The 17,548-nt window shown below is 38.3% G+C and overlaps 1 protein-coding gene across 6 annotated transcripts in view; it reads left to right on the top strand.

The window, feature by feature from the left end:
• The window catches only part of LRBA (LPS responsive beige-like anchor protein), a 559,344-nt gene that overhangs the window by 144,852 nt on the left and 396,944 nt on the right, over positions 1-17,548 (top strand). For all 6 annotated transcript variants that reach the window (XM_036315411.1, XM_036315409.1, XM_036315413.1 and 3 more), the window contains 3 exons: positions 4,238-4,316; positions 7,035-7,168; positions 16,183-16,244. In XM_036315411.1, the coding sequence (XP_036171304.1) occupies positions 4,238-4,316; positions 7,035-7,168; positions 16,183-16,244 (275 nt within the window). The remainder of the gene's footprint in view (positions 1-4,237; positions 4,317-7,034; positions 7,169-16,182; positions 16,245-17,548) is intronic.

Below are 17,548 nucleotides of genomic sequence, written 5' to 3'. Positions count from 1 at the left end.
GAATGAAGGAATATATTTTATATATACTTTCATATATCTATATTTAGTGACACCATGAATTCACACAGGTACTCTGAATTCCAAGCCATTACTTTAAAGTTCTTTTTAGTTTTATTTGCTACTTAAATGTCCTCTGTACATTGTTTGGGTTCATATACCTTACTCCAGGTCAGTGCACCTCCCATCCTGGTGCAACTGCTTTCAGTCTAATGCAAGAAGGTTTGGAAAAGAGGGTCTTTTGCTTTTTAAAGTGCAGTTTTTATGTTGTGGTCATACTGGGAAAATAACTGTCAAGATTATAAATTCTTAGATACGAACTCTAAACTTTTAAACCCAATTGCATTTACTGCCACATTTGGAATCCTTTGGTAGTGAAGGCAGGTGCTGGAGATAGTTTACTATGGCTTATTCCTTTGGAACCAAATTACGGTAAAGCCCTTAGTTCTTAGGTATACATCTTCACCACAAGCAAACCATTATGTTCAGACTACATGTTCAGAGTATTCAACTATTTTTCCTCTAGTTTATATAATATTGAGGTTGTAGGTTAGCAAAATAAAGAATTTAAATAATTACACAACTCTTCCTTACTTAGTCTTTTACCAAATCTCAGATTTGGTTGTGTTGTGTTCTGGATTTTGTCCACTGTGTTTAATCACAATTAGGTCTCAACTTCTGGCTGACTACAGTTGTTAAGATGCCTTTGATTGTAAAATGCATTGATTTGAGAGATGCTACCATCTGTAAAAATTTGCATTTTATGATGAAATAGGCTGTTACAGAAAATAATTTTTACTTGGAGATTTCTGTCTTTCTTTTCTTTTCTTTTTAAAATGAGCCTGTGATTGCTGTCTTTCTCTGCCTGGTTTTTTATTTTTTTAATTTTTTTTATTTTTATTTATTTATTTTTTATTAATCTGCCTGGTTTTTATCTCAAGTCCCCAACCAAAGACCACCAGGATAAAAAAACCTATGGTTGATCGGAGAGGAAGAATGCACAGAATGAGGAAACTCTGGGCATCTCAGTAATAGTGTTAGAAAAGATTTATTATAGGAGCTGAGTTTATATGAGGTTATTTGGGGGAGAAGTGAAGGATGTGAGGCTTTCCCCGGAATTGGATATTGTTAGGAGTCATGGGTAATTCAATGATGAGACATCCTAATAAATATTACCTAGAAGCATGGAAGACTTAAGTAAAGCTAAAGCTGTAATTTACAGAGAAACAGTAGTCATTTATATTAGGACATGGGATGTTTGATTATCTTTGTTATTTAGGTGGAGTTCATGTTTTTGTCTGTTGGGACATGATCATAGAGTGGTATTGTTTTATGGTGATTTGTCATGGTCATGACATGACTTTGTCTAATGTTGATGTTTTGTGAAATTGTTTATAGTCAGTGAGAGAATACCAAGACCTAGGTTTGGGTTCTAAGCCCGCTCCTAACAACACCAGGAATGGTGGGCCTAGTTGATATCAGGCCAGCTCCCAGATGTCAGAGCTTGCTTTTCTACCTTCTCATCTATTTCTGCCATCTTTCTCTGTACATTGCACATGAACATTTCTTCTTCTGTCTCTCTTTTATCTATCTTTTGTGCATACCATTTTGTCCCCTTTAAGTGCTTCCAGAATACCCAGGCCTGAAGTTTGAAAAACAGATAAAAGCATCTGACCTCTGATAGTGCATAGATTCCAGGATCCTTGGAGCCCCTCTTCCCTCCTTGTTTATCAGCTTTGCATATTCTTTGTTTCATTTGCTTCAACATGTTTGCTGTCTTTCTTGGTCTATCTTTCTATAGATTTGTAATGGGATTTCAGTCTGTATTTACCCCAATATTAGCTTGACACCCTTTTAGGATACTGCTCTCAGAAACTGAAATTTCTTTTCTTGAATAGCAGCTGTAACAAGATGTGCATATCTGTACTTGTACACTCCAGGTCGTTAGGATACCATCCCAGTTAGATTCCAGTGTCATAGATGGGCATTTGGTACTATATGTGTCCGTTCTTTTCTTCTCTCTAACATTGGCCTTAGAACACTAATGACTCCGTTTTTATAGGTCCTACTTCTAGCTGAAATTCAATGATGTCCTATCCTATATATTCTGATTCTTAAATAGGAATTTTTTCCCCCTGTACTCTCTTGAGCTTGTTAGAACTTCTCTAAATTAGTCTTCTAGACTCACTCTTTCAAGACTTGTTTCTGTACCTATCCATTCTTAAAGAACAGATACTTAATTTCCGGGTGATTATTTTTCTCTGGCCAAGTAAAATTTTTAAGCAGTTATTTGTTTAAAACATAATGACTTTACATAGGACAAAATAGTTTGAACCATTTGATACTGTAAAAGGGTGAATTGGCTATTCAACAACATAGATATACAAGCGTAATTTAAGGGTATCTGGTAGTCTTCATTGGAGAGTAAAATGAGATCACATGGTGGAGCATGGCAGGCATGGCTCAGTGGTTGAGTGTCAATCTATAAACCAGAAGGTCACAGTTTGATTCCCGGTCTGGGCACTGGGCTGCAGGCTTGATCCCCAATGTGAGGCTTGCAGGAGGCAGCTGATCAGTGAGTCTCTCTCATCATTGATGTTTCTCTCTCCTCCCTTCCTCTCTGAAATCAATACAAAGCTATTAAAAAAAAAGATCACATGGTGGAAATTCATTTTTCATAGTAGTTTGAACAAAACAGTAGTGACACAAAACAGTAGGAAATAGAAATGTATATACCAGGTGGGAAGATTGACCTAAAATATGGGAGATGGGAATGATTAAAGGAATAATTTCTGCAATTAACAAATTGAGGACCTTCGTATCAAGTTCTCTAGGCCAGTGGTCGGCAAACTGTGGCTTAGCAAACTGTGGCTTGCAAGCCACATGTTGCTCTTTGGCCCCTTGAGTGTGGCTCTTCAAGAAAATACTGGCTTTTCCACACAATACCGACTTCTGCGCATGGGCCACGAAGTTTCAATCGCACTGTACGTGCGTGCCTGCACGTGGTATTTTGTGGAAGAGCCACACTCAAGGGGCCAAAGAGCCACATGTGGCTCGCAAGCCACGGTTTGCCGACCACTGCTCTAGGCTATAGAGTTATATGGATGAAAAGATGAGGCCTCTGCTTTCAAAAAAAATTAGCACAGTAGGAAGAAGGACATTTAAACATTTAATTGATGGACAGTGTGACAAATGTAATAACAGAGTATATACTAACTAGAGGCCCGGTGCACAAAATTCGTGTGCAAGGGGGGGTATCCCTCAGCCCGGCCTGTGCCCTCTCGCAATCCAGGAGCCCTTGGGGATGTCCGACTTATGGCTTAGGCCCAGGGCAGCTCCTGTGTTGAGTGTTATCGGGCTGAAATCGGCTCTCTGACATCCTCTGAGAGGTCCCGGATTGCGAGAGGGTGCAGGCCAGGCCGAGGGACCCCACCGGTGCATGATCAAGGCTGAGGAGGGATGCAGGAGGTTGGCCAGCTGGGGAGGGGCTGCGGGAGGGTTCCAGGGCATGTCCGGCCCGTCTCACCCAGTCCTGATTGGCCAGACCCCAGCAGCAAGCTAACCTACTGGTCAGAGTGTCTGGCCCCTGGTGGTCAGTGCACTTCATAGCGAGCAGTTGAGCAGCCTTAGCATATCATCAGCATAGTATGCTTTGATTGTTTGAATGGACGACTGGACACATAGCAGTGAGGACACAAATTAGGGACTATAAATTGTTTAAATTTAAGAAAAATTTCTTAGGTCTTCACTGGGTTGTGTTTGCTAAGCTAGACTCAGAAATAGTCAGGATATGGCAGAAGTTATTTGTTGACTGAATAATGACAGTTTTTATGGTAATGGAGGTAATACCTATTTAAGGCTAAATTTGGAATTGTTTCTGTCTTTTGCTTCAATTTAAAAAAGTTTCTACTTATAAATCTCTGTTGCCACTTGGTGTTGAATAGAAAGAATTGTGACCCAAACCTGGTCATAATTTATATTTTTCTATTACCGTTCATCCAATGGTTGGACGAAGGATTAGTCAGCTTGATAACTGAACTTGTAACTGCTTAAAAAGCTTGTTGTTTATTAAATGATTAAAAAGCTTGTTAACTGGTAGATTTTAATGTTATCCAAATTATAAAGGGTGTTTAAAAATGCATTATAATATGTTTTTTATTGACTTGGTATAAAGTTATCCTTTTTGTTTGAACCTTGTATCTAAAAAAAAATTCCTATAAATGGTTATTTTCTTTTATAGGTGGTAGATCATCAAATGCAAAATTGCCCTCAGTTCCAGCAGTTGGTTCAGTTCCACAGGACCAAGTTTCAAATATGAGGTATTCAAACTACTGATCTGGATGTTTGTGATTTATTACTTAAAAATGTCTACATATAGTTACTTAAAAAAATTATGTTGTTTCTATTTTTAAAAACTTACATGACATTTAGTAACTTGCAAATACTTAGGGGTTTTATTTTTTTTTGTTGACTTTTAGAAAGAGAGGAAGAGAGAGGGAGAGAGAGAGAGAGAAACATTGATGTGAAAGTGAAACATTGATCAGCTGCTTCCTGCAGATCCCCCACCTCTTTAAAGATGAGATGTAAAAGTTGTATGAGAAGTGGCTGTTTGTGATTAGTAAATGCTACATGCATAGCAAATATTTAATTACACAGATAATAGCTTGTGGCTTATTTTTCATAGGATTGTAAACTGCAAGTTTAAAATTTGCTGTTCCTCTTCCATAAATAAATTGCTGATAAAAAAAGAAGTTATAGCCAGTCAACCAAAGCCACAGTAATATTGAATTGTAGATAGGATTTTTTTTTTTTCCCCTGTCATTAGTGTTGTTTAATTGGGAATATATTTTAAATTCTAATTTGGAATTCTGCGACTATTTTCCACCACTAGAACCCTCGTGGCTGAGTTCTTAATCCTTACCACAGCTGGAAAATTCATAGCACTCCACAAATATAGTCACTTTCAGTGCTTCAAGTTTAGGCTTGCAGTTGTGGTATCATCCTATCTCAGTGGTTCTCAACCTTCTGGCCCCTTAAATACAGTTCCTCATGTTGTGACCCAACCATAAAATTATTTTCTTTGCTACTTCATAACTGTAATGTTGCTACTGTTATGAATTGTAATGTAAATATCTGATATGCAGGATGTTCTTAGGCAACCCCTGTGAAAGGGTCATTCGACACCGAAAGGGGTCACGACCCACAGGTTGAGAACCGCCGTCCTATCTACTAAAGAGGGAATATGCTAATTGACCCTCACATGGTCACAAAGATGGTGGCACCCATAGCCAATAAGGAGGGAATATGCTAATTGACTGCCCCGCCCTCAAAGATGGCATCACCCACAGCCAAAAAGGAGGGAATATGCTAATTGACGGCCACGCCCTCAAAGATGTCAGCATCCACAGCCACATGATGGCCAGCAGGGGAGGGCAATTAGGGGTGACCAGGCCAGCAGGGACAGGGCAGTTGGGGGCGACCAGGCCTGCAGGGGTTAGGGTTAGGGTTAGACGGCCATGCCCTCAAAGATGGCAGTGCCCACAGCCACAAGATGGCAGTGCCCAGTCCCCTTAGCCCCGCTGGGGCAGCAGGCACGCCGCAAGGCTGGGCCCACCCCGAGCATCTGCCTCCAGAGTCCCCCAGTCCAGGGCCACCCGAGGCACAGGTAACCAGGGCCAGCTGAGGCTTGTGCTGCTGGCAGTGGCTGCAGCAGAGGTGTGATGGGCGTCACCTTCCCCTGATCGCCGGTCACCTCCCGCCCCTGAGGGCTCTTGGACTGTGAGAGGGGGCAGGCCGGGCTGAGGGACACCCCCCTCCAGTTCTTCAATTTTCATGCACCAGGCCTCTAGTCGGGTATAAGAGGCTCTAAGACAGCGGTTCTCAATCTGTGGGTCGCAACCCATTTGGGGGTTGAATGACCCTTTCACAGGGGTCGCCTAAGACCATCGGAAAACACATATATAATTACATATTGTTTTTGTGATTAATCACTATGCTTTAATTATGTTCAATTTGTAACAATGAAAATACATCCTGTATATCAGATATTTACATTGCGATTCATAACAGCAAAATTACAGTTATGAAGTAGCAACGAAAATAATTTTATGGTTGGGGGTCACCACAACATGAGCAACTGTATTAAAGGGTCATGGCATTAGGAAGGTTGAGAACCACTGCTCTAAGAGATAAGTAAATACCTGGAAAGTGATGGTTATTCACAACAGAATTTTCCAGCGGTAATGGTTTCAGTAGCAACTCTAGTTGGTAGTATGAATAGGAAGTAGTCCTTATGTGAATAGTACGTAAGTAGTGACTGTGTATATGTTTGGTTTATAAGTTAGAAACTAAAGGTGTGGGTACCTCTGAATTTTCTGAAAGGCAGAGGGTTTTGTTTTTTTTAAACTCATTAAGTATGTATGTGTATGTGTATATATGTGTTTATTTGTGTATTCATATTTATATGAATATATATGTTTAGTCAAAAATACATTAATGTGTAAATTGAAATTATTATAAATGTGTCAGTAAAGTATACTGTTTTCAAATGAAAAGTTGTTCAGATTATATTAGAAACAAATTCTTTCAGAGGTAGGTATCAGTGAAAAGAACGTAAACTGATTATTTCGGTTCATAACCATTTATTGAGTTTCTACTATATGCTGCAGTTGAGAACTTAGAAATGAAGACAGTTCTTGAACTGGAAGTGCTGATGGTTTGGTGGTGAATAAATAAATTTGATAAGGATTTGATAGAGTTTGTTTAGGTTATTAGGCTAAAATCAAATGATCTGATCTGGCTAATTATAAGACATCTAACAAGAGCTGATTCTTGGAGTGGTTGTTTGTCAAGGCTGGGGGGTGGCTATAGAAAACAGAATAAAACAAGGATAGTCCAGGAAGAAGGAATGGTATGCATAGCGATAATGAGCCTTTAGTTGGCTTTTAATTTTTCATTGCTGTGGAAATGTATTTTAAAAACTAGAAAATTGGTAAACTCTACTGAATAATTCAGGGAACCTAACATCTTTACATTAGTATTACAGAGAGGCTTGAACATGCTTTGGAAAAGGCAGCTCCCCTTCTGCGTGAGATTTTTGTGGATTTTGCACCTTTTCTTTCTCGGACACTTTTGGGTAGCCATGGACAAGAGCTACTTATAGAAGGAACAAGTAAGTGGTTCTTCTTTATTTCATTTTATATAAACATATTTAAATTTCAAGATGAAGGACTTAAATGGATAATAAGAGATGCATGGATTTTTAATTTTTTTAGTATTTTCAACTTTTAACAAGATTTCTCATAGTCTCTATCTTTCAAAAAATATGTCACAGCTCCTATTCTAATCTATTAATTTTTTATCAGTGATTTGAATGAAAGAGAAATTTATATACTGAGCCGAGGAACTAAGAGTTGTTGTTTTTTAAAAATTAACTATGAGAATAGAGAATTGGAGAGACTAGTGTTATCATAATTAGTGGGACATTTACCTGGGGTTTTACCTGAACTTAAGATCCTTATTAGGAAAATGAGGAATGCATTTTTAGTCTATATTAGTAGCATTCTTTTTACAAATATTTAGAAATAACAGTAATATTGTACATTATCCTGCTTATATCATACATAGATTACTGGGTCTTTTTTATATAGTAAAACTTGAAATGTGTTAACCTAGATAGCATGCAGAAGTAGGTTACTGAGAGAGTTGAAAACCATGCTATTTGTGGAATGGATGAGGACTATTGGGACATTTTAAAAGTTTATTTTACATAGGGCACCTGCCATGTCGTAAATGTCTTCAAATATTAAAGAGGGTAGCTGAACCAAGTGGAAATAAACTTACTTTCTTCAGACAATAGATATCAGTTCAGTGGAGAAAAATTAGTTCTATTTAAGAGCTTAGTACTCTGACTTCAAAATACCAGTCTTCATCTCATAACTAATTTTTCAAAGGAGAACCTAGAGGATTTTCATCAGTGATAATGTGAAATTGATTTTTGCATTCAAAAGTGTTTCGACTAGATGTTTGCTAAATCTAAATCTGGCTTGTCTGTGCCATGGTTAATGGTTTAGGATTAGATACTTAGATTCTCCTAATCTGAAAATTTCATTATCATCTCTGCTGCAGATGTATATGGAATTGGTGCTGAACAATTTGTTTCCATATAGTCAAATAGTAGCATTGAATTTATTTGAAGAAGAAAGTTTAGGTTTTAGAAATGTTTAATTAAGTTTGGGGTGAAAATTTATTTTACCTGCTGCAAGACATAATTTATTTAGCCATGAACTGTTTGACCTAAGTAAGTAATACAATTTGAAAGGAATTGAATTGAAAAATAGAAGGGCTTTTCCCTAAATTATATTTCACATATCAAATATTTATTTTTTAAAGATGTGACAACTTATCTATATTTTATTTCATTACTGTAAACTGAATGTATTAATTATAGCCTCTCGGTGTAGCAAGACATTGTTGTTTTTTAGTTGGTTTTTGAATTTTATAGTAAACCCAACAAAATAGGATCACCTTAGATACTCAGAAGTAGTAAACTTGCCAATTCACGATCCCTCAACATTTTTAGTCAACTTTTTACTGGTGAAATCTAATAAAATAATAAGGAAGATGGTGTATTATTAATCAGCTATAAACTTGAGCAGTGCCTACTCATTGGACTGTGTTCATAAAAGCAGCAAACAAATGTAAGAATTTTTATGTAACTTGTGTACATATTTAAGGTTGTAATTTTTTGGGTGGTGTTTTTATACATTTTACATAGGGCACCTGCCATCTAGTAAATGTCTTCAAATATTAAAGAGGGTAACCGAAAAGTTTTGAGTAGAGGTGATTGCAGTGTGGTACGGTTTTAGAAAAAGCATTGGTCTAAAAGGCAAGAGACCTTTTATATTTATTTTTTAAAATATCTTTTTATTGCTTTCAGAGAGGAAGGGAGAAGGAGAGAGAGAGAGAAACATCAATGATGAGAGAGAATCATTGATCAGCTGCCTCGTGTGGATCGAGCCCAAAATCCAGGCATGTGCCCTTGACCAGAATCGAACCCGGGACCCTTTAGTCTGCAGGCTGATGCACTAATCACTGAGCCAAGCCAGCTAGTGTGAGACCTTGGTTTTAATTCTGGCTTACTAGGTACTAGCCGTGAGACCAGGCACTGGTAAAGTCATCACTTTTAAATTAAAAAAAACTTTTTTAAATTAATAAACTTTAAGCGAATATTTTAAATATTATAAAGTAGAAAATTCAATATTAGTAAACTTATTATTACCAACTAACAGAATTGTCTTTGTTTTGCCCAGTAGTTTGTTTTATTTACCTCCTTTTTTTGCTTTAGTATTTAAAATAATCCCTGACATCATGTTGATTCACCTCTAAATAATTCATAAATTCATGTAACAAAGGTATTTACTTACATAATTATAATTGCTGCTATAACACCTAATATTAATAATATAGTTCCATAAGGTCATCTAGTACTCAGCTCATATTCATTTTAATTTAAAATATGTATTTTTATAATTTATTTTTTCTGCTTAAGATCTAAACAAAATCAATTTATTGCATTTGATTATGCCTCCTATGTCTTTACTAGAGGCCCGGTGCATGGATTTGTGCACTGGAGGGGTTCCCTAGGCCTGGCCTGCGGGGATCAGGCCGAAACCAGTTCTCTGACATCCCCTGAGGGGTCCCAGATTGTGAGAGGGTGGTTCTCAGGTGACGCACCCAGGAATCGGGCTTCCTCCTTTCTGGTTCCAGGTGCGTCACCAGAGAACTGCTGCTGCCAAGTCAACACAGCTCGGCAGCTCCTGCGTTGAGCGTCTGCCCCCTGGTGGTCAGTGTGTGTTATAGCTACTGGTTGGTCAGCTGGTCACTTAGGCTTTTATATATATAGATTAATGTCAGATAGTTTGTCCCTATTTCCCCTTTGTTTGTTTTTTTGTTTTTTTAAAATATATTTTATTGATTTTTTACAGAGAAGAAGGGAGAGGGATAGAGAGTTAGAAACATCGATGAGAGAGAAACATCGATCAGCTGCCTCCTGCACACCCCCTACTGGGGATGTGCCCGCAACCCAGGTACATGCCCTTGACCAGAATCGAACCTGGGACCTTTCAGTCCGCAGGCCGACGCTCTCTCCACTGAGCCAAACCGGTTAGGGCTCCCCTTTATTTTCATGCTGTTGACCTATTGAAGAAATCTGGTTGGTTGGTTGTTCTGTAGAATGTTACATGATTTGGTATTATGGCTGCTGCTTCTTGGTTATGTCCTCTAATAGTTTCTGTATCCCATGTATTTTCTGATGACAATAAATTAGATTTAAAAGTTTAATTAGATGTAATACTTCATAGTATATCATGTGTAGAATCACACATTTTCTAATTGCTTACATTCTTATTAAAACTTTTAATAATGTTTATCACCATCCCATTCTTTCTGTAAATTATTTAAGGTGATTAAAAATGTGTGTGTTTGTATATGTGTGTGTGTATGTGTATATATATCTACATATCTATATCTATATATCCATATCCCTAACTGGTTTGGCTCAGTGGATAGAGCGTCAGCCTGCAGACTAAAGGGTCCCAGGTTCGTTTTCAGTCAAGGGCAAGCACCTTGGTTGTTGGTTACGGGCACATCCCCAGTATGGGGTGTGCAGGAGGCAGCTGTTGGATGTTTCTCTGTCATCAATGTTTCTAACTCTCTATCCCTCTCCCTTCCTCTCTGTAAAAAATCAATAAAATATAATTTAAAAAATGTATATATATATATGTATTAAAAGTTTTGTTTTATTCCAGATGATAAATGGTCATGACTGTTTTTCATGGAATACTTGAGAGTTTAGGTAGATCTGAGGGTTTAGATGTTGCTAGTTTAATATCCAGTAAATCATTTAATATTTATGAGTTTAATAATAAGGAAAAACAATGGTAATAGAGGTGTGATAAATAGTCTCTGGTGAAGAAATTGTAGTGGTTTTTGGTTATGAAACTCCAGAAGAGTGTAAAACTCTGGACTTAGCAACTTGGGTTTGTCTTCTTTGAAGAGACTAAAATTCCATATTTTGAAAAACCAACCAAAAATAAAACAACCAAACCAAACCCAACTTTCATTCTGGGAGCCTTTTAGGGAGGTGAGATGATGGGCCTACTCAGACATCTGAGCCTACATTAACTTGTTCTCTTTCTAATAATTGGTACAATAATAGGATATGTGTGTATATGAAATAAAAATTGATACTTCTGCAACAACTTACAACTTGACTGCAAATGTTGTCTTATGGTCTTCCTTTGGATAACTCTTAGAGTATGAGTGTAAATCTGAAGACTGGATTTAGTGGTTTATAATTCATTATTGCTTTGTCATATATGCAGCCAGTGTCATTCAAAGGCAAAAATTTAGGTAAAAAATAGAGATGTGATTAAATTGTGAAATCTCAGACACAGTCCTTTATTGGGATTATTTCCTGTTTATACACTCCCAAGGTTCTACATTTGTGGTTGCGGTGTGAGTGCCCTCTGGGCAGGGAGCTTAATATTAGAGGTCTAATATAAGGTATCGTTCATCTTCTGACGCTCTTTCTTATTTAAAACTTAACGTACTATATCCATCCTGGCCCACTCCCCATCTTTTACAAATATACAAAACCCCACTCCAGTAAACTTATGAATTGTTTAATCAAACTATGAAATGATATTTGACATTTTACTATCAACTCACTGAGTAGTGCATATACTTGTTGCTGAATCTTCACATCCAACTACGTAGCATCAACCTTCTGGTTTGCTAACCTTTATTTTGAGAAATAAGACTAAAATTAATAATTACTTTTATGTCTATAAATACTGAACTAAGCTATGATCTTTTGTAAAGGGGACAAAAGGTCACCTATAACTTTAAAACTTTGGATGGCCCCAGATTGTTTTTATTATAATTGTTCATTATCTGAGTAGATAGAAAAGCCCTGTACCCGATGACAACCCAAATACTATGCTGTAAAACGAAAGTTGGTAGCAATTCTGATAACACTAGAATCGAGCAATAAGAATAATTACGTACTTGTAGAAAAATCTGAATTTACTTGCTGGAAGTAGTGGATTTTATAGTTGAAACTAGAGGCCTGGTGCACAAAAATTTGTGCACTTGTGTGGGGATGGTATCACTCAGCTAGGCCTGCTCCCATTCACAGTCCAGGACCCCTTGGGGGATGTCCACCTGTCGACTTAGGCCCACTGCCCGGGGGATCAGGCCTAAGCTTGCAATCAGACATCCGTCTGGCAGCCAGGGAGCCCTCGGGGATGTCCGACTAAAGGCTTAGGCCCCCAAGGGATCGGGTCTAAACCTTTTGTTGGACATTCTTAGTGTGCCACAGAGGTGGGAGAGGCTCCTGCCACCACCACTGCGCTGGCCAGCCATGAGCCAGCTTCTGGCTGAGTGGCACTCCCCATATGAAAGTGCACTGACCACCAGGGGGCAGCTCCTGCATTGAGCATCTGCCCCCTGGTGGCCAGTGCGCATCATAGTAACCGGGCATTCTGCCATTCAGTCAATGTGCATATTAGCTTTTTATTATTATTATTATATAGGATGTCCCTATTTCCCCCTTTTTACCCCCTCTACCCAGCTCTTGCCCCCACTTCTCTCTGGCCATCACCATACTGTTGTCTGTGTCCATGGGTTGTACATATATTTTCTTTGGCTAATCCCTTCTTTAAATTCACTTCTTTAAATTTTTATCCTATCTAATAAAAGACAAAAAGGGTAATTGACCATACCTTTGCTACGCTTCCCATTGATAATCAGGGTGATATGCAAATTAACCGCCAACAAAGATGGCGGCCGGCAGCCACTCAGCTGAAGCGAGCAGGAGGCTTGCTTGCTCCAGTGATGGAGGAAGCCAAGGTTCCCCGCCTGCCGCGGCCCGGGTCTGTGCTCCAAAAGCAACAAAGTTTCAATTATAGAAGCTAAACACACCCCAGATACCTGCTTTCAGCAGGCTGTGGCCTCAGAGCTGGAGCAAGCAAGAGCCAGCTCTCAGCTCCAGTGATGGCAACAAAGTTTGAATTATAGAAGGTAAATAAATCCCAGAATAAAAAAGAAAAAGAAAAAAAGGAGACGCTGGGAGCTTCAGTCCCGGCCAGCCTGAAAATGGCCCTCAGCTCCTCACCCAGACTGGCCAGGCACCCTAGTGGGGACCCCCACCCTAAAGGGGGTGTGGCCAGCTGCAAACAGCCATCAGCCCCTCATCCAGGCTGGCCAGGCACCCCAGTGGGGACCCCCACCCTGAAGGGGGTGTGACCAGCTGCAAACAGCGATCAGCCCCTCACCTAGGCTGGCCAGGCACCCAAGCGGGACCCCCACCTTGATCCGGGACACCCTTCAGGGCAAACCAGCCAGCCCCCACCCATGCACCAGGCCTCTATCCCATATAGTAAAAGGGTAATATGCAAACTGACCCTAACAGCAGAATGACTGGGAATGACTGGTCACTATGACACACACTGACCACCAGGGACAGACGCTCAATGCAGGAGCTGCCCCTTGGTGGTCAGTGCGCTCCCACATGGGGGAGCTCTGCTCAGCCACAAGCAAGGCTGATGGCTGCCATTACAGTGGTGGTGGTGGGAGCCTCTCCTGCCTCCTCAGCAGCGCTAAGGATGTCCGACTGCAGCTTAGGTCTTCTCCCCGCTGGCAAGTGGACATCCCCTGAGGGCTGCAGACTGCCAGAGGGATGTCTGATTGCCAGCTTAGGCCCAATCCCCCTGGGGAGCAGGCCTCAGCCAGCAGGTGGTCATCCTCCAAGGGGTCCCAGACTGCGAGAGGGCACAGGCTGGGCTGAGGGACCCTTCTCCCCCGAGTGCACAAATTTTTGTGCATTGGGCCTCTAGTTTTCAGATAAGTGTTTATAACTCCACTATTATATATTTTCTATTATATCATTTAGATTTAAGATATTTTTTAATTGAACCCTTGTAAATTTTAGCACAATTTAATAAATTATGCTAGAAGCAATTAGGAGATTTTTCATGTAATGCAGATACATTTCAATTAATATTTTATTAATTTTTAATTTTTTAATATTTTAATTTGAAATAATCTCATACATGTAAAAAAAACCTATAAAATACTACAGCATATTATATGTACCCTTCACCCAATTTCTTGGTGTTAATAATTTAAACATAACCATATACAACTAACAAAATTTGGAATATATTTTTCTTATAATCTCTTTAATGTTACTTAATCCATTTACTTTGTTTTTGTTAATCTTCACCCAAGGATATTTTTCCATTGAATTTTAGAGAGAGTGAAGGGAAAGGGAGAGACACATTGATTGGTTGCCTCCTGCACATGCTTTGATAGGGACTGGGGATCAAGCCAGCAACTGAGGTACATGCCCTTGACTGGAATCGAACCTGGGACCCTTCAGTCCACGGGCCAATGCTCTATTGACTCAAAACAGGCTGCAGCTTAATTCATTTACTTTTAATCTATATGTGTCTTTATATTTAAAGTGGGTTTTATTTTTGCTTCACCCTCATAATCTGTCTTGGCTTCTGGGGCTTCTGGGTCCGGCCTGCCTTGCTGCCGGGGACCTAATTGGGTCCTGGGTGGCAAGGTGGGGCCGGCTCCTGGGGCTTCTGGGGTGGGGATGCCTTGCCACCCAGGACCTGCCGATCGGGTCCCGGGCGGCAAGGCGGGGCCGGGCCTGCCCTGGATGGCAGTGTGCTGGTGGTTCGCACTGTCCCACCCTGCCTGCAGTATGCAAATTAGTTGCCATCTTTTTTGGCGGTTAATTTGCATATCATGCTCATTAGCCAATGGGAGGTGTAGCAAAGGTATGGTCATTTACCATGTTTGTCTATTATTAGATAGGATATATGGAACTTCCTGTAGTTAGGTTATATTCTATGAAAATTGACAAGGTTTCAGACCAGGAGAGGGCTTCACCAGCAATGAAGAGTGGAGTATTGCTGTGCCCTTTCTTTCAGCCATGTCATTTGTCAGAGGAGGTATGCTCCTCATATCTGTAGGGAAACCACAATTTAGTTAGTGACCTGCTTGCTTAATGAAACCATGAGACTAGAAAAAATGGTTCTACCTTTTCTAAAAGGTGAAGGGAGTGAGCAACCTGTTTAACTTAAATGTTGTTTGTAAGGCTGAAGAATGCCAACATGTGTCATCAGAAGGTATGAGGGATCGTGACTAAAATAAGGAAGAAGAAAGAACTAGAGCAAGGCGACTAAAGAAAGGGAATTAAATGGGATACGGTGCCTGTAAGAAAGATAGAAGGTAATTCTGTAAATTGTGTGAGGGCCACCAGTAATTATTTTAATTGTTAATCCCTGGAAACTTAACTTGTGTTTGCCTAGAACAATGTAGAAAAAAAATTGCAATTTTTCTGATTATTAGTAATGTAACTTAGTAATTTAGTGCCTTTAATTATTGGCATTGCTTTTTAAAGCTACTGTTAAAAAATGTTTTTTGAGTTAACTACTTTAGATTTTATTGGTAATCAAAACTAAAGAATTCTTCAGATAATTGTATAGCATTTCCTTCCTGAGGTATTTTTGGTGAACCCAAATGAAACATAGAAGAGCAAATGTAAATGAATTTATTTATAAGAAATCAAGAATATATAACAGACAACGGCTTGCACTTCTGTTAAGGTTTAGTGTGAGGTCATAGGTCAAGGTACTAATAAGAGTGTTTGGGATGTCTGCTGCCATGAAACAAAATGGAAACTTGATTGATAGCTAGAGGGTTGAAGGGAGAGAGTGTGGTGGAGAAAGCAAAGGTCAGGGAGCCATTTCCCTTCTCTGCATGTATAACAATCACCTCTCCCCAAAACTAAATGTAGATGATATTGATCAATATGGCATATGTTGTGCACATTTCTTTGAGTATTGTGAAATGTCATTATATATGAAGTTGTAACAAATGTTTTAGTAGTTTGAAAGCTGAAATGAAATAGTTTATAAAAAAATTTGGTTGGTTTGATGCCAAGTTTAAAGTAATTACAGAGTACCTTATTTACTCATAAAATGTGTATGTTTTTGGTTCTTATCAAGACATGTTAAATTTTATATTAAAACCCAATTTGGGCAAAATTGTATAACAAATAAATTCCTCATATTTATTTGTAATTTTTTAAAATTCTCTTTAAAATAGGTTTGGTTTGCATGAAGTCCAGTAGTTCAGTTGTGGAGTTGGTTATGCTACTGTGTTCACAGGTGAGTGACAAGAATAATGTTGATTTAAAAGTGAATTCTCACATGAATTATTTTACAAGGAAATTATAATGGTTTTATTAGAAATTTTTGTTATAATAGAGTTTGGAGTTTTAAAATAATGTTATTTGTATTACAAGAGGATTACTCCTTGTCTTTGATACTAATAGATAACTTTGAAGTTAGAACGGAGATAAATTGGATAGATGAAATAGAAACAGCATTTTAGGGTCACATTAAAAATGTTCAGATCAAATGGTCTTGAGATGGCTGAATATTTTTGCTGTGTGAATTAAGGCTATAGAAACAGATTTATTTCTGTATCTTGTGGAGTACCACTCTTAACTCTCCTGGGAATAGTGGGTTTACTTCCCTTTTGTGCAGAGGTTATAAAATGGGTAATAAATAATTTTGAATTCTTGTCATTGCTAATTATTTTGGACATGCAAAAGAGATTTGGGAAAACATCAACAAAATATGGCAGCCATCATAAGATGTAGTAAATAAATTTCTAAAAGCAAAATTACTTTCAATGTCGGGAACCTTATATCTCATGTGGTAAATTTTAATGATTTCTTAAAAACTTACATTAAAATCATGTATCCTGTAATGTTTTCTTTTTTTGTTTTTCAATTAAATAGATGAATGTTTTTATTGAGAGTTCTCTTTGTAACCTTTTAAAAATGATATCTTGCTGGTAGTAAATTCTCCTACTTAAAACTTTAAAATAGCCTTTTTTAATAGGAAGGATATTGGTCTAGAGGTCAAGGGTTCTGACCCATTTCAAAACCTTTGACCTTCATTTACAACTCTCATGGTTTACTTGCCTGACGAATAAGGATAATGCAAAATTAATGTTTCTTTGCATCGATTTATTCATTTTAGTGTCTATATTGCCAAATTTACTTAGACTGTGCTGATGGACATTTCATGAATACAAATTAAAGAATCATAGAAGGTGTGAAAAATCAATACTATGCATTGTCAATAAAATGCAATAAGAACAATTACTTCTAGAGATTACACTTAATGGATTTTTATAATGAACTTGTGAGGAGTAGTTATGTTTCTAGTGGGCTTATTATTCTTAGATTTAGTGAGATTCATGTTTTGTAATTTAATCATCTTTTAAAGAAAACTTCTTTTCTTTAAAAGCTGCCTGGATAAAATTTCCCATTAAGTAATCTGAATTGAAATAATTGCATGATTATTGCTGGGATGGTAGTTACCATATGCCATTTTTGTACTGATATGAAATTACCCTTACTTTTAAGAAGCATTTGCTTGCGGTTTTATATGTTTCTTCA

The sequence above is a fragment of the Myotis myotis genome, unplaced genomic scaffold (genome assembly GCF_014108235.1).
Source record: "Myotis myotis isolate mMyoMyo1 unplaced genomic scaffold, mMyoMyo1.p scaffold_m19_p_6, whole genome shotgun sequence".
Classification (NCBI taxonomy): Eukaryota; Metazoa; Chordata; class Mammalia; order Chiroptera; family Vespertilionidae; genus Myotis; species Myotis myotis.
The sequence above is the reverse complement of the archived record's forward strand: the minus strand, read 5'-3'. Positions and strand labels throughout refer to the sequence as shown.